Source organism: Caretta caretta, chromosome 8, assembly GCF_965140235.1.
Source record: "Caretta caretta isolate rCarCar2 chromosome 8, rCarCar1.hap1, whole genome shotgun sequence".
NCBI classification, from domain to species: Eukaryota; Metazoa; Chordata; order Testudines; family Cheloniidae; genus Caretta; species Caretta caretta.
In genome coordinates, this window is record NC_134213.1 from 91,227,942 (window position 1) to 91,249,494 (window position 21,553).

Sequence of the window (21,553 nt, forward strand, 5' to 3'; positions counted from 1 at the left end):
AGACATTCCCCAGGAAATCCATTTAACACTTTTGTTCCAAAAGTCCATACTTGTGTAGCACACTGTTCAATACAGTCCTTTCAGTCCCCAGGTCTTATATCTCACCCTCACTACCATAAGAGGAGACGCAGACAGCTGCATGGAAGCAACTCCTGTCTGGGAGTGTGCGAGCCGCTTGAACACACGAGCATGACCAGGGACAGCTGTCAGTGAGTCTGGTGCCCATCTCAGTCTGCAGGACTAGGGACGGTAGAGCCATGCCAAAGGAGCTGCTGGTGTGGGGTGCTGGCTCCTGGGAGTGGTGGCCTGACATGCTGCTCCTTTCCCCGCTGCGGTTCCCTGTAGGGCCCTGCACCTCCGTGGACACAGATTTATATCCGCGGATACAAATGTGTATCCATGCAGGACTCTATGCACTTGCAACACCTAGAAACTATAACTGGATGAACACTGCATCATTTTTTCATGTGACTATTCTTTTGAATTTTTTAAAAAAATCTCTTTAGGTTTGATTCAAGTCCACTAAGTCAATGGATAGATTCCCATTGATTTCAACAGGCTTTGGATCAGGGCCTTTGACTGTTTTCACACCCCTTTTTGTGTTTGCTTCCTGCAAATATTCTAGCAATTGAGTTCACTGGTGGGAATGCTCACTGAATCAGCAAATTTTAATCAGTGTTGCGTAATATTTCAAATTGATATTATTAAGTATTTGCTCCAAAAATCTGATTATGAGATTTAGTCTGCTCCTGTCAGAAAACAGAAACATACCAGGTGTCTGTTATTACCAGAGTGCTCTGTAAAAGTGAGAATTCTATGTATTTGTCCAAACAAAATAGCCTGACTTTCAAATACTGCATCCTCAGAAGCAACTATTTGTGAATTATCTAAAAGCCAAGAATTATTCACAGACATTATTCAGTGAAAATTTTTGAACCCCCCCCCCCAGTAAATTTGAGGAAAATCTGGATAATTTATGAATTTTTTTAAAAATTAATCAAATAAGTTATTCATACATATTATTTGCCTAGTTCTTCAAATGAGTAATTGGGGCTCTGTGTAACGTTTTCAGCTAACAGGACTGTTGTGTCCAGAGTTGTTCACCTGGCAATTTTCATAAGCAATTGTTTAACAAGAAAGTTTGAAGAGAGAGAAATCTTACCAAATTTCACAAACAACACGCCGGTCGTGGAAACAGTCTTCCTGCCATTAGTAGCAACACACTGAAAGTAGCCAGTATCCGTAGTGTCAAGGTTTCTTATTCGTAATCGAGACCCATAGCTTGTTGCACGAAAAGATATCCTCCTGGGTTCTTGAACAACTGGGGCATCATTTTTCAACCAACGCACAGTTGGAGAAGGATTGCCGGAGACTTTACAATGCAGTTCTGCAGTTTGGCCGAGGGTGGTGGTTATGTTATTCATTGGCTCATCAAGCGTCAAGAAGTAATCTAATAAATACAGGGAAAGATGGTGGACAATGAATTCCAACTTACAGAACAATGTTTTAAAGAAATCTCATTTTTGCCTTATGTAGGCAGACGAGAGAACTGAGTGTAAACAAAATCAGACAATGACAAACTTCAGTATTTCTGAGTAGATCGGCCACGCTTTTCACAGCCAGCATTATATCCAGTATAACGTTGTGTAGTAGTAAAAGGAACAAGCTCAGGTGCCTTCACTAGGGACAATGTATCTTATTTAGAGAAGCACACTATACTTCTTGCAACCTTTCTTTTCTCCGCACAGATATGTAGTCAGAAAAATGGGCACTGTGAGCGCTCTCTCTCACCTTTCCCCAGTGTTATATTACTTCACTTCATTCAACATAACAAGCATTGAGTAATTTGTTCATTGCTCCTCATTGCACTTCTTGCCTCACTTCATAGCCTTACAATTATGGGGAGATTTTCAAATAAGATCAGGACCACATTTTCAAGCGCTCAGCACCCACAACTGGAGCCAGATGTTCAAAGGTGCTCAGCACCCAACAGCTCCTAGTGTGACGCTTCTGGACAGATTTTCAAAAGAGCCCAGCGCTCAGTGTGCTGAACTCTTTTGAAAACTGACCACTTAGTTTGCTGATTAAGTGGATACTTAGCTCTTCTAAAAATCTGGCGCTTTATTCATTAGGATCTAAATATGAAATTACCCTAAAAAAGAGCAATTTTAAAATGAGTTGCAGTATAGCATACATTTTAGAGAAAAAATGAGATTTAAACACATCTTCATTAATGTTTGCAAAGCACTTTATAAGTGTTATAATCTTTAAGTGCCCTAAGGAATAAAGGCCAAAATTCAAAATGGGAGAGATGGGGACATATTTTGGTATTTCAGGATATTATCTTGCAAAGACTGTTTAAAAGTCAGGTTTCACTCTGAAGTAGCTCACATGATAGGTGTAATTATAAGATGAAGAGTTCTTTAATTTTCTGGAGATGAGTAATGTTAAATAAAAATTTGGAGACGTTAATCTTTTCTAATCCATTTGTGAACATTGTCTTCTTCTGTTAAGCGGCTGTTTTATCCAGCATCTCTCAGTAAAAATACTACTTCTGGTTAACAGTATTCAAGGTTTAATTAAGTCCTTTCAAATCAGAGACCTAGATGGATTGGGGTATTAGTAATGGGATACACAGCCTTTCAACTCAATGTCACAGGTTCAAAGCCAACTTTGGGCACTAGTGCCCAAAAGGTATTACCATCTGTCGGCTGTCTCAGCAGCTAGGCCAAGGAATGAATGACACGTAAGATGTATACTTGGGAATAAACCTTTCAGGTCAAGATTGAACTTTTCTGGGTATCTATAGAATGGGCACCACATAAATAACGCATCAGAAATTTCCCCACCAGAATGCTTCAATCTCCTTGTTTGCACTCTAACCCCACTTAATTACAATAAAAAACCCCTTTGATTATCATGTATTAATCTCAGAATTAAAAACCAATGAAAAGGTTGGTAAAGCAGCATATACTGACTACTGGCAAAATGATCTACATGGTTTGTACAACTCCATTAAATACCATCTTTGTCTTTACAGGAATGATGAACACACGTGTCTTAATCTATTATTAATTACTATTATTATTATTATTTATTTCTATTGTGGTTGCTCAGTCTCATCACCTCAGTCTCCCTGCCCTCTATGCTGCCCTCCTCCCTTCCTTCACCTTTCCATTTAGCTAATACCTTCCTAACTAAACCACATCCAAAAACTGTGGTGCCAATATGACGTTTCAGTCCACATTGTTCACTCCGCTTATGTGTTCCACCTCTTCCCCCTACCCTTTGACTATTTAGGCTGTAAGTTCTTTTGGGTAGAGACTGCCACTGTTTGGACAGCACCTAGCACAATGGATCCCGACTCTTGGTTGGTCCCTAGGCATTATTAATTTTAATAATAAGGAAATCTCCGCACACTCATTGTGCCAATTAGGTGAACTTCTAATGGCTGACAAGAGCTATGCGAGACAACAGTGGATCTGTGTTGTCATGGATATGGTGATCCAAGAACTCCAGTGTAATGAATACAAAGGGGCAGTAATCCCTGTTCCAGCCCACAGGTAAGAGTAGGCACCAAGGTGGGTAACAGACGTGCTTCTCTGCAATTCTGACTCTGGGCTGGGAAGGAGGATTCAGTTCCCCGACTCCCAGTCAGTTCTCCGCACAAGCCTAATATCATATTTAATCATTTTGCATGCCTCTCTGCAGGACTAGAAATACTTTTGACTCACTATCTTACAAAACACAAAAGTGTAATCTACATCAGCTCACACATTCTTGGGTTCTCACTGCAGTCTGCTTTAATAAAATCACATTAATAGTATTAAACTTCTGAATAACCACATTTAATTATCCAATATAACATTTCTATACCATGCTAATCTATACAATTCTTCATTGTATTCAAAGGCAGCGATTCAGCTGCTTATTATACAATACAGTCAGAAAGTGGAATATTAATTTCCTTGTGATCATCTTGCTGACCACACCATAGACAACTAATACCATATACACAATGTTTCTTAAGAAGCAAGGCATGAGATGCCAGGAATGAAGTGAGTGTTGAGTAGATTTCAATAAGCTTGAGAATCAGAGTATAAAAACCAAGGTAGTAGTCATAATTGACAGTGATGTAGTACTGGTTATATGGAGGGTACAGAAAGGTTATCCTGAAGTTATAAATGGAAATGGAGCTTTAAAAAACGGTGATTTTGGTTTTGAGGAATGTCCAACCCGTTTCTAAGGATTTCTGTTTGTTTTAGTGCTTAGCTTCTTCCCTCCCAAGTATCACACTAACCGTAAAACACAGTTTTAGTAAAGTTTCTAGTAAAGTTTGAACCTTGGAAAGTTTCATGTGATTTGGCATTTCGTAATGACAGTTTTACATAGATTAAAGTAGTTTTATAAGTGAAAATAAAATAAAGGTCTGACAACACTTCCAAAAATCCCACACTGTAGTACCTACTTACTGAGAGAGGTATGGTAAGAAAGATCTTCCACTGGTATATGTCAAAGGTATTATACTATTGAATTTACCCAGATTGGGGAAGTATGAGCTGTGTTCCATTTTCTTTTATTAATCATTATTAAGGATTAGGTCTATCAATTAATCGCAGTTAACTCAAGCAATTAACTCAAAACAATTTAACTCTATTAAAAAAATTAATCGTGATTAATCAAAGTTTTAATCGCACTGTTAAACTATAGTACAATACCAATTTAAATTTATCATCAATATTTTTGGATGTTTTTCTACATTTTCAAATATATTGATTTCAATTACAACAAAGAATACAAAGTATACAGTGCTCGCTTTATATTATTTTTATTACAAATATTTGCATTGTAAAAAAGATAAAAGAAATAGTATTTTTCAATTCTTCTCATACATGTACTGTAGTGCAATCTCTATCAAGGAAGTGCAATTTACAAATGTAGATTCTTTTGTTATATTACTGCATTTAAAAACAAAACAATATAAAACTTTAGAGCCAACAAGTCCACTCAGTCCTACTTCTTGTTCAATCAATCGTTAAGACAAAGAAGTTTGTTTACAATTACGGGAGATACTGCTGCTGCTTCTTACTTAGAATGTCACCTGAAAGTGAGAGCAGGTGTTCCCATGGCACTTTTGTATTTACGTGCCAGATATACTAAACATTTTTATGCCCCTTCATGCTTTGGCCACCATTCAAGAGGACATGCTTCTATGCTGATGATGCTTGTGAAAAAAATAAGGCGTTAATTAAATTTGTGACTGAACTCCTTGGGGAAGAATTGTATGTCCCCTGCTCCATGGTTTTACCCGAATGCTGCCATATATTTTGTGTCTCGGATGATGACACAGCATATGTTCTTAAATCAAATAACACTGTAGATTTGACAAAACACAAAGAAGATATCACTGCAATATTTCTAAAGATAGCTACAGCACTTGACCCAAAGCTTAAGAATCTGAAGTGCCTTCCAAAATCTAAGAGGGACGAGGTGTGGAGCACACTTTCAGAAGTCTTAAAAGAGCAACACTCCAATGCAGAAACTACAGAACCCGAACAACCAAAAAGGGAAAATCAATCTTCTACTGGTGGCATCTGACTCTGATGATGCAAATGAACGTGCGTCAGTCCACACTGCTTTGGATCATTATCGAGCAGAACCCGTCATCAGCATGGAAGCATGTCCTCTGGAATTCGGGTTGAAGCATGAAGGGGCATACAAATGTTTAACATATCTGGCACATAAATACTAATACCCACTACAACAGTGGCATGCGAACGTCTATTCTCACTTTCAGGGGACATTGTAAATAAGAAGCAGGCAGCATTATCTCCAGTAAATGTAAACAAAATTGTTTGTCTTAGCGATTAGCTGAACAAGTAGTAGGATTGAGTGGACTTGTTGGCTCTAGAGTTTTACACTGTTTTATTTCTGAGTGCAGTTATTTAAAAAAAATTACATTTGTAAATTGCACTTTCACAATGAAGAGATTGCACCACAGTACTGGTATGAAGTAAATTGAAAAATACAATTTCTTTTATCTTTTTTACAGTGCAAATATTTGTAATAAAAATAATAATATAAAGTAATCACTGTACACTTTGTATTCTGTGCTGAAATTGAAATCAATATTTGAAAATGTAGAAAACATCCACAAATATTTAAATAAATGGTATTCTATTATTATTTAACAGTGCAATTAAATCACAATTTTTTTTAATCTCACAATTAATTTTTTCAATTGTTTAATAGCCCTAATAAGGAGACTTGTGACTCATAGCATCTATTCTAGACTACTGACTCCCTCCCTACTCCACCCCACAACATTGCTGCATCTATCCCACTCTTTCAATGAGCACTGATCAACTAATATACATAGCTCAATTCCTCTCTTGAATTCAGGCGTCTCCCAAACCATCTAGTCTCCCTCTGATCCCCTTTGCACCTCCATCAAAGCCCTACCTAATCTCACCTGTTCTACAAGCAGAGGCCCTTCCTTGGAAGGAGAACCTCCTTCAGTGCTTTTTAGCAGCAGACTGAAAGGTGCTGATGAAATATTATTATGATGGCCAGTGCACAGATGATGACAACACATAGCCATAATGCTATATTGTTATACATTTGTGCATTTCACGGGGCAAACAGCACAATGCCATATTGTGACATGGCTAATTTGATGGTCTTTCCTGTGATGAAGCAGCCCTTTAGATGCTCCTGGTTGAGTGTCATTGCTATATATGAGAAGCTACTAAAAATGAAATTGAATTTTTCTGTGCGAAGTAATTACGGTGAGAACTGAATGGTGTAGAGGCAAAACTGGGAACCTGGAACTCCTGAGTTTTAATCCTGGCTCTGAATGGATGCCTTCTGTGGCCTTGGATGAAGCACTTGAGCTGGGATTTTTTAAGTGGTCTAAGGGAGTTAGACACACAAATCCACTTGAAATTCACATGGGATTTATGCACCTGTCAAGCTCCTTTAAAACAAACAAACAAACAAATAAATTAGCTTTAAGATCTCTGGCTCAATTTCTCTAACTGTAAAGTGGGGATAATAAGCCCTCCCTGCATCACAGACACTATGCAGATGAACTAGATAATGCTTGTAAAGCACTTTGAAACTGAAAAGTGCTGTACTGTGCAAGTACAAAGTATTCTGAGTTAAATCTCTGCCTTTTCTAGCTTTAACACACAATGAAAGCTTGTCCGTATTTTAGAGTAGCACCCTATAAAACAATTTTTGAAAACATTTTAAGTGAGAGAAGTAGAAGGAAATGGTTTGAAAGTAGAAAATTTCAAAACAACAATTAACCCACCTATAATTTAAAAATATTCTATTTGATTTTTTTAATCTGTAAAAATAATTTGCTGCTGGACATCCAGACCCTGAATGCCGAGTTTCAGCCTACAGAGATTTTTTTTTTTAAATGGCTGAGTTACAAACCCTTGAAAAATGCTGACAGATCCTTTACTATAGCAGCACTAGCGGGTGCCTTATAATGAACTTTTAAATGACTTGAGATAATATCTGCAGAGCTTAGCCTGAAATATATTTCTGGTTTTGAGCCTTTGCCAATGCAAACACAACACATCATAAGTCATCTTCATGATTCCAAGAACATAAATTGGAGACACTGCATATAAAATCTAAATATTATGTATCCTTTATATTGAAACGTTGTGCTGTTTTGATGTTATAGAATAATGACAGCTGTGCTCTAAAAGTAACTGTGCAAAGACAAAATATACCACATTATGTGTCATGAAAGGCAAAACGTGCACACGTTGCCACAGTTATGTCTTGACTTGGTTAAATAGGAGACTTTCCCAGTCATAATAAATTCTTATATATTTTACTGCTTTAAGTGGAGCCCAGGTGGCTTTCAAAATAAAAGTTTGCCATTCTGCCCAAGGAATGTTAATCTCCACTGCATCCCCTAGTTACTCTATTTTAGCTTTCCAAAGTCACATCTTAAAGCAATAACACAGGTGAAGGATTTTGCCTGCCACACTGAGATAGTCTTTTCAATAACACTGTATATGATGTATCTCTCAAAGTCTGATCTTACAGTTCTTCTACAATCAAAACTCCCATTGACTTTAGTAGGAGTTTAGGGCATGATGGGAATGCAGGATTAGGCCCTTTTATGTTCATTTTATGAGTAGAAAGGTTGTCTGATTTGTCCTTCTCTTTGTGTCTTTTTTTAAGGTTCAGTATGCTGTATCCTAGGGGTAGGATTGTGCACAATGGACAGGTCCATACACCAAGCTGGCTCAGAATTCTGTATACATCATAAAATGTCCCTTTGGAGTTGCTCTCCAAATCCTTCTTCCTGTACTCAAAGAAAGAATGACAGACATGAGGAGACCAATTTCCAAACTCAGGAGCCAGAAAAAATGTTTAATTCTGGATTTGGAAATTCAAATCTGCATTTAGAATCCTAAAATAGTTACCTGATCAATGACGTCTGAAAACTGGCCCCACATACTAATCATGAAGCTTTATCTTGGTTGTACCATAGAAACTCTCGTTTCTTTTTTATAGTGTAGGTTGATGATAAGGAGAAACAAACTATCTCGCTCAGGGCTCAAAAGATGGATACATCTGCGCATCAATAAAACTTAAACAGAAGAGATCTTATGTCTATACTGGTAAATGCTCGTTCCACTATGGCCATTGGCCATATCATGGGCTGTCAGGAAATCTGCCTCAGTTGAATAGACTTCTTAGCAACAACCCGGAATTCATCACTGGCATTCATTTAGCACTGTGGATTAACCATGTTAGTCTCCTCAGATGCTGCATTTGGATGCAGAGCTATTCCTACCATGATTCTTCTCCAATATCCACATGCATCGGCACTACTACACTTCAGAGCTCATCAGTCCAGACTGGTGGAAATTTCTCCATGAAAACTGTGTTAGTCTGACAAGAGACAACAATCTGGAGTCATCCAGTCCGAATGTGTTGGATGGATTTGTTGTTTGTTCCATATGTTCAATAAACTCTTGGTTTAAATTATTCCAGTTATGCTAAGGAAGGAGTCAGCAGGATTTCTCATTGAAGTGTGGAAACAGGGGTGAGCGTTCTTCTCAATGGGGAAAAAAAATTCTAGCCATTCATTTGTCCATCTGCCTATCTATCATATTTGAAGGGAATCAGCCCAAAGTAGTGGGTATGATCATGTTTTTTAAGGGGTGGGCGAAAGAGTCCTGGTTGCTCTCTCCGTTGTTTTAAATTAATAAAAGTAGAGCAATGACTATATACAGGAAGGGGTATTGTACTTTTATTATTTTGCAACTCTGCCTGAAACATATCAGAGAGTTAAAGAGGCCCAGAGGACTGAGCTTAAATATTTGATATGAGCTGCATGGGGACAGCAGGAAGTTCACTACTGGCTGTGCTTGCCCAGCTTAGTTTTGTTTGTTTAAATAAGGTCCTCAGTAAAGCATGTATGTAACACTGTATGCAGAACACTTTCTAGAGCTTTTGAAAAGCTCTATTGCTTTTCTCCTCCTTCAGATCTTATTTATGGTAGACTGTACCATCTAAGGATCTCTCACCACACTTACAGTTCTTTTGGCTGTGCAGGGCTTTATGACTTTTAGATGCACAGTGTATGTTACAATTGTTGCTCAGAATTAATACAGAATACCACTTCTATATTTATCTAGGGTTTCAGTTTCTTTTTTTAGACAAATGAAAACAAAATGCTATCGTGTAAAAACCCCTTGGGATTGTCAAAGGACCCTGTGGGAGTAAGATGCCCAACTCCCATGGACTTTCTATGGGAGTTGGGCAACTCACTGCCCCTTGTGCCTTTGGAAAGCTCCCACTTAATATGCATTCTGTCTTTCCGTCTATAAGTTAACTTTCAGGTTTAAGGTCTGCTGCTGTGGTTATAACTTTGACACTACAAACCAGCAAGGGGGAAATGAAGCTTTTCTTTACTCAGGATCCAGTTTTACAGCACAAGTAGGAGACCTCTAAATTTTAATCACAAAGAAGTGATTTGGAATAGGTAAACAAATGTCCATATCAGGCTATAAACCAAACTACTGAAAACCATCAAGGGATTTTGTTGTCACTTTAGAAGTCACTCTGTAGTAAATGGTCACATACAAAAACTCAACCTATTAAAACAGTGTGTATGTAAAAGTATGTGCCTTAAGATTAATGTTATGAAGTCAAAGAAAAGCTGTTATTTTTGACATTTTGACATACAATCACTTTAGGATCTGGTTCTTATTAGCCCCTATTCTGCCTTTTAGAGGTCCTTTTTTTTTTTTTTAAAAAAAACGAAAAATGTCAGGAAATTTGGAACAGAAACTTACAATAAAACACGTCCCTTGACCCTGTGATCTATCAATCTTTCAAACAAACAAAGATAGCTGGATGACCCAGGAAAAGGTTATTATATATAGTTACCTTATGTAGAATGGTCAGACTTTCATTACTCACATTGGGGTTGAAAAAAACCAATACAAATTAAACGTTTTGTGAAAGGCTTTAAGATGAATTCTGCATGCTACTTAGGGTGCTTTCTTTTTTAGGTTTTGTTCTACGACCTTCCCATTTTACACCCTATATTATTCATAAATGAGACATTCAAGAAACAAATTCTCAAATAAAAATGTACACTCCATCAGTGGAAAAGCAAACAAAAGGGGCTAATGTACTGTAGCAAAACAAATTTTCAAACACAGCAGCAGTAATTTACTGCTTTGGCTACTAATGGGACCCCACAAATAGAATCAGAATCCCTAGACGTATCCGGAGAACTTGATTTACTGAATATCCCCAGATAATAAAAGAAAATAAAAAGGTAAATTGTGCATGAATGTGAAAGCTGTAATTCTTTCCCTTTCATCACGTGAATCAAATTCATATCCAGAGATTTCAGGGGAAAAACCTAGAGTCCCCAAAGGATATGGAGCCAAATACACAGGGTCTTACTCAATTTTTTTTTTTAAAGGCGTTCCTCATTGAGGCCTAATTCTCACTGAGATCAAAAACTGATGGTCAGATACTGACCCTTCTTGGACATACTTGCCATGGGGACAGTCGCTCCTGAGTTCTTCAGTAGGGTGGGCAGGGTTTGCTTCTCACACGAAAAAAACAAATTAAGTACACCTCAGCAGTACAGTTACAGTCACACAGAGGCACTGCACATCAGCTTTGGCTCTGGGCCACCATAATTCTGAAACCACAATGCCAGCAAGCTCCCTGCTGGTGCCTAGTTCTGGGGCTCCCTTTTTAGAGGGATCCTCAGCATGGAGAGAGCTCTGCAGAAAAGTTAATATAGCATCAGGTTGTATTTACTTTCCTTGTGTGTAGGCATTAGGAACAGGAATGAACAACACATCTCTCCAGCAGATGTCATCCTCCACTTCCTGCTCTCTTCCCTCCCCTTCCCTCTCTCTTTCCCACTCATGCTTAAGTGTGGGATGACTGCTACGGAGATGAATGAACCTGCATTCCTCATAGGGAGGGTGTGATCAATGCATTGAGGGTCCCTTGGGTGCACATACCCTTGGGACCCAAAGATTTGGCCCATGCTAGCTTTACCAACTGTTGATTGATTGTGGCATGTCCTTTGGCCTCAATGGAAAATCTTGAGTCTTGCCATCACGTAATTATCTCTCTGGGGCATGGACTGTCAATTATTATATGTCTGTACAGCACCTTGCACAGTGGTTCTCAAACTTTTGTATTGTGACCCCTTTTGCAAAGCAAGCCTCTGAGTGTGACCCCCCCTTATAAATTAAAAACACTTTAAAAATATTTAATGCTATTATTAATGCTGGAGACGAAGCAGGGTTTGAGGGTGGAGGCTGACAGCTTGTGACCCCCCCATGTAATAATCTTGCAGCCTCCTTGGGGGTCACCACCCCCAGTGTGAGAACCCCTGACCAAGCACAATGACCAAGCATAACCAACCCGATCTGGCTGACCTGTAAGCTCAACAACAATATAAAAACTTAGTAATAATAATAATGAGCCTGTCAGATAGAAATGGGCTGAAAACAAAACCCTAGCTCTGGACAGTTCTGAACTTTGGGGAGTTTGAATTCTGTGGCTTGGGCCCATTGCTAGTCAGAAAATAAAAATGGTTCCTAAGCCAGGCAAGGTGGTCCAATTTCACACCTCCTTGCCAAAACAGATGAGCGATGAAATACAAAAAGTAGATAAACAACAGCTGCAAAAGTCACAGGCCACTGCTTTATTGTGGAAACTGGAAACACAACTAAATAGCTGCTGAGACTGCAAGGAGTCAATGATCTGAAAACATTCACCGTATTATTGCAACACTGATCCCTAACTTTGGGGCCAATCATGCCTCCAAGACCTGTAGGGCGAGGTCACAGTCTACATGAGCATCTCCCTTTCCCACACGCAAAGGAGGGATTCCATGATTCCATGGCAGGGTGCACAAGGCAGCTCTTCAAGGATTCAGGGATCTGCATGGAGGAAGCAGAGACGCAACAGATGGGCTGAGGGGAGGAAGGGGAGTCACTATCACCAGCCCCATGGAGATTCTCCCATGAAGATAAAGACTCAGCAGAATTTGGCCCATGAGTCCTGTCTGAGCTGGACATGCACTCTGCAGAAATGCAGTTCACATTCAGTGAAAGAAACAGAGTAGCAGAATGAGATTGCCAATTGCGTCACCCTAAATTAGCTTTTCCTGCAGAATTCTCAAAGAAAGGATGGAGAAGAAGAGGAATATCCAGTGTGAATGGACCAATTACTCAGATGATTCGTAAATGCAAACCTTTTAATGGCTACCCGAGTGGATACTGTCCCTGGAGATCTTTCACTTCTGTGGGCAGAAGCTCTGTAGCAGGTAATGCTATTGACCTATTCTTGTGTCATTTTAAAACAGAAAACTGACCAACCATGATTCTCTTTTCTACTGTGTCAGAAAGTGGCAGTCACTCTGGCTTCTTGCTGCACAATGGGATACTCGGTTGGTATGTGGAGAGGAATGCACAGCTCAGAGATGCTGGAGACAAATGAAAACAGAGAGATGCCATTCCCAATCTTCAGACTAGCAAGGGTGGGGGAGTGCTGTGGAGATGGAAGGTGTGGCTCTTGGGATGAGGGGGATGGAGGGTCTGGCTTTTCTCAGCAGCGGCCCCTCTGGTCCACTATAGAGTGGTTGTGAGTGGCTCAGAAGTGCCAATTTTCCAATTAACATCTGCAAAGGTTAAATGATATCTACAGTTAAAGAAGGGGGAGGGGGGCCGATATTTCAAAGGTGACTCTTCCTTAGCAGTGTTACTGATGTTATCTTTATCTAAGGATGTATTGCTCCTGAACAATCCCTCTACTGTATTAGGCACAGACAGACTCCTCTTCATATTCAGGCCTCTCTCTCGCCTTTTAAATAAACAGGCATCCAATGAAAGGAAAAGCCAGCTCTTCCTTTTCAGTGTGCAGTATTTTGTGGGAGGAGAAGCAGCTGAATGAAGGTCACCAACTTCAGTTGTCTATTCTAATGCGGGTCAGAAAAGAAAAATCCATCATACCACTACAATATTTTCCAGTACAGAGAGCAGAATGTACTCCCCTCTGGCCAGTGAGTTTATCTTTTGGGGCAGTGGAGGCTGATGGGGCAGAAAAGAGAGAAGCCATCAACAGATGAGCCGAGAAGAGAAAAAGGGATCGCGGGGGGGGGGGGGGGGAAGGTGGTTGCGGGAGGTGAGGTGAGAGATGGAGGAAGAGAAAGGAAGGAGTGAAGGTAGAGGAAGGGAAAGAAAAGAATGAAAATTGGAAAATGCACAGGAAAGAAAAAGACAAGAAAAAAAAGAGAGGTAGGGAGAAGGAGAGGAAACAAAAAACAAGTAAGACTCAGGCAGGAAGTGGTACGAGGGTACATTCTGGAGACCAGAAGTGGATACATCAAACAGGGGGCTCCAGTTCAAGAGATCGGAAGAACTGATCTAAGGCATCAATCACCCTAAAGCTAGATCCAAGTGAGAACATATTCTACTTCATACTGGTCTCAAAAAAAAAAAAAAAAAAAGTTACATAAAAATCTGTCATTTCTGCATGAGTTAGTGCCTTGTAGCAAGGGATAACTTGCAACAACATACTAATGACTTTTTGTTGTTGCTGTTTTGAATTAAAGAGCTAGAAAAAAATCCAAAAAGGGTGATATTTAAACCTGTAATTGTGACAAGACCTGCCCTGGAGTAATATCATTTTGTTCTAAAGATATGCTGTAATTAACAGGCTTCTCAGGATTTATGTAGGAAATCTTGCCTGGCACAGGAATGAAGAATTTCCAAGCCTGTCTTAAAAAGTATGTTCCCTGTGCGGATACATACTCATTTTCTATGTGAAAGGTGGAACGTACGCCCATCAAAACGCTTCTTCTCCAGGTTCTTGAATTTCTGCTTCAGAAATGGTGAAGTATTTCCCATTCTGAGGGGTCTTTCCTCTGAAGATTGGTGTGCATCAGACTGCTTTTGACCTCATTGTGAGATGACCTCTGTGGGTCCAAAAGCCAAGATGGAGCTTAGAATCCAAGGCCAGGGCTTTCAAAAGTGACTAGTGCTTTTTGGTACCCAACCTGAGACACTTTAAGGGCCTGGTTTTCAGAGGGAGAGTGCTCAGCTCAAGATCAGGCTCCTTCAAGTTGTCTCAAGTTGGGCACCCAAAAACTAAGGTGTTCAAATACTAGTCACTTTTGAAAGCCTTGACCCAAGGCTCTGGCATGGCATTAGGTGAGCATATCAGAGAGAATAACCCCCATGAGCTACCATTTTAATCCACCTTCACACAGGCACAGCACCTTTCATCAGAGGCATTCAAAGCATTTTACATGCATTAATCAGCCTCACAATCACCTCAGGAAATGGGTGTTGTTTTTATACCTTTTTTCTGTGGTGTACTCCTAAATCTGAAGGTATTGGAACGGTGTGGGCTTGCCCCCAGCAGCGTGACCTCACACACTCAATCTGTAGCCCATAGGGCTAGCCTGCTTGTTTTATTATATATTTTCTTATGGGTTTGTTGTTTATTATAATTGATAATAGATTTATAGATAATAAATTTACGCCAATGGGGGAAGGACAGCATGCTCTGCAAAAAAGCGACCTCCATGTGGTGCACTCTGCAAAAAAATCCAAGCAGAAAAATCCATGGGCCACTACCTTGGCAATCTTGAAATAGTATTGGAACAGTGTTCCAGCACATTCCAACTTGACTACACTACTTCCTGTTTTACAAAAGGACAAACTAAGGCACAGAAAGGTTAAGTATCCTGCACAGAATTACTGACTCCCAGCCCCCTGAACTGAACAACAATCCCTCGCTATGGCAAAGAAAACTGAAGCTGCAGCACTGTTATAACTATACAGAAGAAAGGCTAGAGTGTGGCTGTTGGGAAAGTACAATAGCATTGGAAAATTAGACTGTATGTGTGAAGGTCCCACATTAATCTGCTTCCCATTCCAAAAATAATTCCTCTTACCCAGAGCTACAAATCACCTTAGTTGGAAAGTATGATTCTGAGATTGTACCAAGTGCACTATGGGAGGATTTTCAAAAGTGCCCAGCATTGGCTTAACTCTGATTTCCTAGATACTGTTGATTTCCATTTCCCAGATAGTATTTCTCATTCTCTTCTCCCTCTCCCCTGATATGTATTTTTCTCCTCTACCTTATCCTCTGTTATAAAATCTCTTTCCTTTGCAGGTCTCTGTCTCTGCAACTGGGGATCATTTCTGGTTACCTCTCAGGCTGTTGTACCAAGCAGGGTGACAGCTCCTCAGTGATAACAAGTCAAAACTCTTTGGCAGCCAGTGTAGTATGGAACACTAGCGTAATGCATTCTCACTGGCCTGCCCTCCCTGTCAACCAGGCTACTACACATTTAAAACACTGTAGATCTGTACGGCCTTCTTGGTTATCCCCAGGTATATATTATGTTGCAACAGTCCAGATTTGATGATGTGCCAAACTTGTTGATCGGGAGGTGGACTTAGACCACCAACTTATTTCACCCAAGACACTGACTGCCATCACCTGGTGGTCATTATGAGCTGATGTAAAGAACAGATTGCAGAACAAAAGAAGCCATTTGCAGCACACAACAACAAGCAGTTTTACTGGTCTTACAAGCCCCAAGATCTACTCTACATATTCTTGAGTGCCCTCTATGGGCACCTTGACTATTTACAGATATGCAGACATCTCTCCTAACAGTGTTAGCTTGTAGCTACTCCTCATCTCAAGTATATTTGAACTGGCAACCAAGGGATGAAGGGCTTTGTATCCTGTTACTGATTCCCCTGAGCCAGGCTGTCTCCCAACCACAAAGTCCTTTTTTCTGAAGTGTGCATGGGAGTAGTTTTCATTTGAAATAAAATATCTTTTTGATCACGTTTTAGTTTTTCAGTTTCATTCATGACATTCTTTCCCTGCAGGAAACACACCATAATTGAAGGGTAGAAGAAAAGAGAAAAATGGTACTGGCTGAGATTCTGCTACTTTTAAAAGTGATTATTTTTATTTTGATGTGTAGTTTGTTTGTTTAAAGGTTTTGGTGAGAAACCACGTTCTCCCTCCCATCAATCGCTGCTTTCAACAGCTCTTCACGGGTGACTGCGTCTCTTTTAAATTTCATTTCCTGTTAAAAAGAATAAACAGGCAATGGTTTAATGCTGTCGATTTGGCTTATTTAATAGAAATTGAAACTTAAACGAGGCTCAGTTGTGAGTCAATTACTGAAGAAGCCGGCAAGCTGGGAGAAAACTTTAAAATGATTACTCATTGAGTTTTGTAATATTGTTTAACAATACCGTGTTAAAAAAACAATAAAGAAGAAATATTCAACCAAGAGATGTTAACTTCCAAGCAGCAGTAGGTACAGTAAGAACCACTTAATAGGAACAGTTGCTTAATTGGGAAACTTGGCTGGGAACCATAAGCTTTAAAATCTGTTTTATTGGGACTTCTGAGATCTCCTGCCAGATTGTAGGAAAGACAGGTGGAAGCTGATTTCTTGAAATCCTAGGTGCTAGTGAGGTGGAAATTGAAGTGCAAATGTAATTTCCTCCTCCTAGGCTTCAACTCGACTGACTAGCATGTACTACAGTTCAATTTGCCTTACCTAAGCTAGCATTTTAGAGCATATTAGTTAGGAAATGGTAGCTAACATTTAAAAAAAAACCAGCTTTTTTATCCTATACAAGACAAAACATGTGTTACTTTGTTCTCATGCATGTTTACAGAATCAGGCCCTGAGACTGTAAGCTTTTTGGGCAGCAAATGTTTTTTAATCCACGTCTGTAAATCTATCTTTTAGTTGTGTAAATGTATAGTTCTGTAGAAATGACAATAAGAGTTGACGATAATGATGAAGTTGTAATCCCCTTGGAATGCAGAATTTACCTCAGCAGGTGATAACTGTTGCATTCCAAGTAGATTAGCACATTGAACTTTTTACCCATTGTCAGCCATGGATGTTATTAACAGGTGCCACTGAAACAATGCTGAAAAGAGTTTAACCGCTAGTGTAGACAGGACCCAATCACATTCAGCACCATCACAGAAAACTTACTCTGAGCAATAAAATTACCTGATGCTCAAAATGGTGGCAGCAGCCAGAGCCTTGTCTACATTAACACTCCCACCACCGCTTCCTGTTGGACCTGAAATGTTGGTAGCAATAGCAGGAAACATTGACTCTAATTGGCATAACTTGCATGCTGAGGAGCTGGAAGAAGGTGTACAGTGAGGTAGGCAGTAGCCCACACTTTACCATTTCCACACCTTTTACTTTCTTCTGGCTATCAATTTAGATAGCTTTGAATCTCAGTACAAAGGCTGTAAATTGTCTAAGAGAGTCATAGGCCAGGTCAACACTGCAGACATCTTAAAAAAAAATCCTCAGCAGTATTAACCCTACTGTAGAAGAATGGCTAGTGGCTAGACCTATTTTTGCTACCAGCTGAAAAGTCTAATCAAAACAGTGATAAAAATGGCTCTGGTCAAAGGAATCTTGCCTACACAAACTCTCCCATGGGGGCTAACAATAGTAAGAATATATAGGGCAAAGTTCTCCAGTGTAGACTAGGTTTAACTTAGTGCAAGGTTAATTTACTCTATCTTACATATAGCTTCTGAACTTTGCCCTCTGAATATGTTTTTGCAGAAGCACATAGGGAGGATGAGCTTCTGGAGTCTGTGCAAAAGCAGCAATTTAATATACATTATTACTGTTCTTTAACATAGTTTTCTAAATGTAAGACTGAAAAGTCAAGTGCTCAAAAGTTAGGTATATTATCCTTCTCCTCCTCCACATTTTACAGATGAGGAACTGAAGGACAGAAAGAATAAAGTCAAAAGTGTCCACTAAGTTTGGTACCCACTCTGAGTGCCCAGCAGCCGGACATGAGGCCAGGAGCTGATTTTTTAGAGTATTTAGCATTTTAAATTACTTTTCTATAATCCAAGCACACCACTCATTGACTTCAGTTGCAACTGCAAGTGCTCAGCACTTCTGCAAATCAGACCCTGGGTATTTCAAGTTGGGCACACAGAAAATGAGGTGGCAACCTGTGAAAAGTTTGGATTAAGGGACTCGCTTAGCATGATAGGAACTCTGCACTGGGACAGAATCCAGTTCCTCAGGGCAGCATTCAACTGCTTTAGCCACAAGGCCCTCCTTACTCTTCTTAAAAAGAAAAGGAGTACTTGTGGCACCTTAAAGACTAACAAATTTATTTGAGCATAAGCTTTCGTGAGCTACAGCTCACTTCATCAGATGAAGTGTTGCATCCGATGAAGTGAGCTGTAGCTCACGAAAGCTTATGCTCAAATAGATTTGTTAGTCTCTAAGGTGCTACAAGTACTCCTTTTCTTTTTGCGAATACAGACTAACATGGCTACTACTCTGAAACCTTACTCTTCTTGCGGTCCTGTGCCTCATTGGCTATATACTTTCCAATTTCTGCAAGAAAGCTGGGATTCTACAGACAACAGTCTCCTTCACTACACAACCCTGAATCATTCCCAGATCATGGTTCATCCTGTGTAAGGGTCCTAAGGAACAAAGTAGTATGGGATCACCTAATAAAGGTTGTATCATAATGCATACACGCAAAGGGCCCAAAGTAAGGTTGCATAAACAACCATAATTCTGGAATTTCCTAACTTTTGACTGCTTGACTCTGCGACCTTTACATTTTTAATGCACTTTTTCTATCTTTTCTATGTAGTTTCCTATATTCTAAAAAACCCAGAACAAATCACCCAACTCAGAAATTCCTTCATGTGGAACTATAATAACCTTCACATGGGCTATCAGCAGTGTTGGAACGTTTTACATCTATAGCACAGGCCTCTGCCACTTGAGCTAAGAGGGTAACTGATACAGTAATAAGAAAAGGAGTACTTGTGGCACCTTAGAGACTAACCAATTTATTTGAGCATGAGCTTTCATGAGCTGTAGCTCACGAAAGCTCATGCTCAAATAAATTGGTTAGTCTCTAAGGTGCCACAAGTACTCCTTTTCTTTTTGCGAATACAGACTAACACGGCTGTTACTCTGAAACCTGATACAGTAATAGGTTGTCATCCTCTGTGGACCAACCACTGGAGGGAGATAAGACACATTTTGCCAGTGGGTTTCACAGCTATTTTTGCTGACAGCTGAGGAATATTGAGACTCAGGAATCCCGTGCTTTAGTGCTTACAAAACCCTTCTGATCTGTCCCCCAACAAGCCTGATCTCTTTTACCCATGTCCTCTTCAGCCCACCCAGTCTCAGTCCTCTTCCCACAAAATCAGTTCCTGTTCCAGTCTCCCTCTCCCCTCTCCTCACAACTCTTGCATCTTCCCCACTTGCTTCACACCCCTCTGCATCGCAGTCAAAGGCTACTTGTTTCTCCTCCATGCTGTCTTGGTGCCAGTGGTGGGTGCATTGAGAGTACATGAGAAACATCATCCTGCTCTCGGTTCTGCTGCTTGGCACTTCTCTCTCTCAGATGCAATTGCAGGGAAAGTCATGCTGAGCCCTTGCAGCACTTCGGTTTAACATTTGCAGTTGCTCTGTGGGGATGATGCATGTGTAGTCTGGCCTGGTCAGGACAAAGGAGCTAGGATGGTTTTGAGCATGCTCAGTTCAGATAGAATCTTTGAAGGATTTAGCAGCCAAACTCTAACAAGACTCTACTGAGAATATGTGAACTGTGATTTTTCAGAGGTTTCTACTGTGGTCAGATTTTGGCAGAATTTCAGAGGGATGGCAAAAAGTACATCTATGACAAGAGGATTAAACAGATGTAAAAAAATTTGAGAATGGGCAAAACAACATATTTTCCCCTAATTTTGTTCTCTGAAATGGCAGACACCTGTCATGGGACACTTCAACCCAAATTATTAAAGTCTGACAAAGTTACAAGCAACTGAAAACAGGGTCTTTAAATGAAAGTGTTAGGCAAACTTAACTAAATGTGTTCTACCATTGCCATCTTAAAAAAAAAAAAATCACATTAGAAGTATTTGTGAGGCCAGACTGGTCCAGAAAGATGTAGGTCACAGGCTTCCAATAAAGACTAAAAGAGGCTGAACAATCTGTCTTAAATTATCTATGCTGCGTAACTCATGAAATGAAAGGGAATGAGAAATAATTTCTTTCTTTTCTCACAATTTATGTCCTTCTGTGTGTTCAAACTCTCACATAATGACTGTTTACAAATATTTAGAAGTACTTTTCTCTTCTACTGATCTAATGTCTTGAAATTTCATAGTAAACACATACAGGCAAACTGATTCTGGCCAATTCTTATTAATTTTGAGTCCAGATCCTAAGATCCACCAGCTGAAATGTCAGACAGGTCATAAACTGCTTTAATTCACATCTTGAAATATTTTTACCATGTGGAACATTTTATTGGTTGGTGGTGGGAGGAACCCACGAACCTAACATTCTTCAAAAAAAATCACAGAATTGCATGATCATGAGACAAACAAGGTTTGTCTTAGTTCCACTCTCCTCCCCTGTTTACTTGCGGATTTGAATATGAAAGTCAAAAAGCATATGTGAGGAATAAAGCCTGGTTTTACGTCTTTTGTTTTCTCTCTCCACTTACCTTTGTCTAGTTCACTTGAAATGTTCCATGACGATGTAGGCATTAATTCAGCAGAGACTGACAAATTTGTGCCTGAAAAGGAGAGGAAAAATACAACAGTTAATATATTAATTTACAGAATTACTTGATCTTTCCAAAGACAATGCCTTATGAACAAGATAATTTGAATACCACTGTTTTTTAAAATCTAATGGATGTGTCACATTGCCATGCTGAAGTGTATAAACAACAGTACTGGTCAAGGGAAAAAGGCAAGGTCAGCCTGGAATTTTGTTTTCCAATGCTGTCATTGTTTAAAATGTATGACTGTGAGACCTCATATTAATTGAGCAACACATTTTTGGGGAAATAGTCAGCTTGTCTCTTCTAGTTGTTGGAGGTGGATTATTACAGTATCACACCCAGTACTCTGACAAGAAAAAAACGTAGATGCTACAAAGTGGCTG

The 21,553-nt window shown here is 39.6% G+C and overlaps 1 protein-coding gene across 3 annotated transcripts in view; it reads right to left on the reverse strand.

Moving 5' to 3' along the window:
- Window positions 1-21,553, reverse strand: part of ROR1 (receptor tyrosine kinase like orphan receptor 1) — a 250,000-nt gene that overhangs the window by 63,359 nt on the left and 165,088 nt on the right. For all 3 annotated transcript variants that reach the window (XM_048861926.2, XM_075131783.1, XM_075131782.1), the window contains exons 2-3: window positions 21,108-21,179; window positions 1,163-1,450 (exon numbers count right to left, since the gene is read on the reverse strand). In XM_048861926.2, the coding sequence (XP_048717883.1) occupies window positions 1,163-1,450; window positions 21,108-21,179 (360 nt within the window). The remainder of the gene's footprint in view (window positions 1-1,162; window positions 1,451-21,107; window positions 21,180-21,553) is intronic.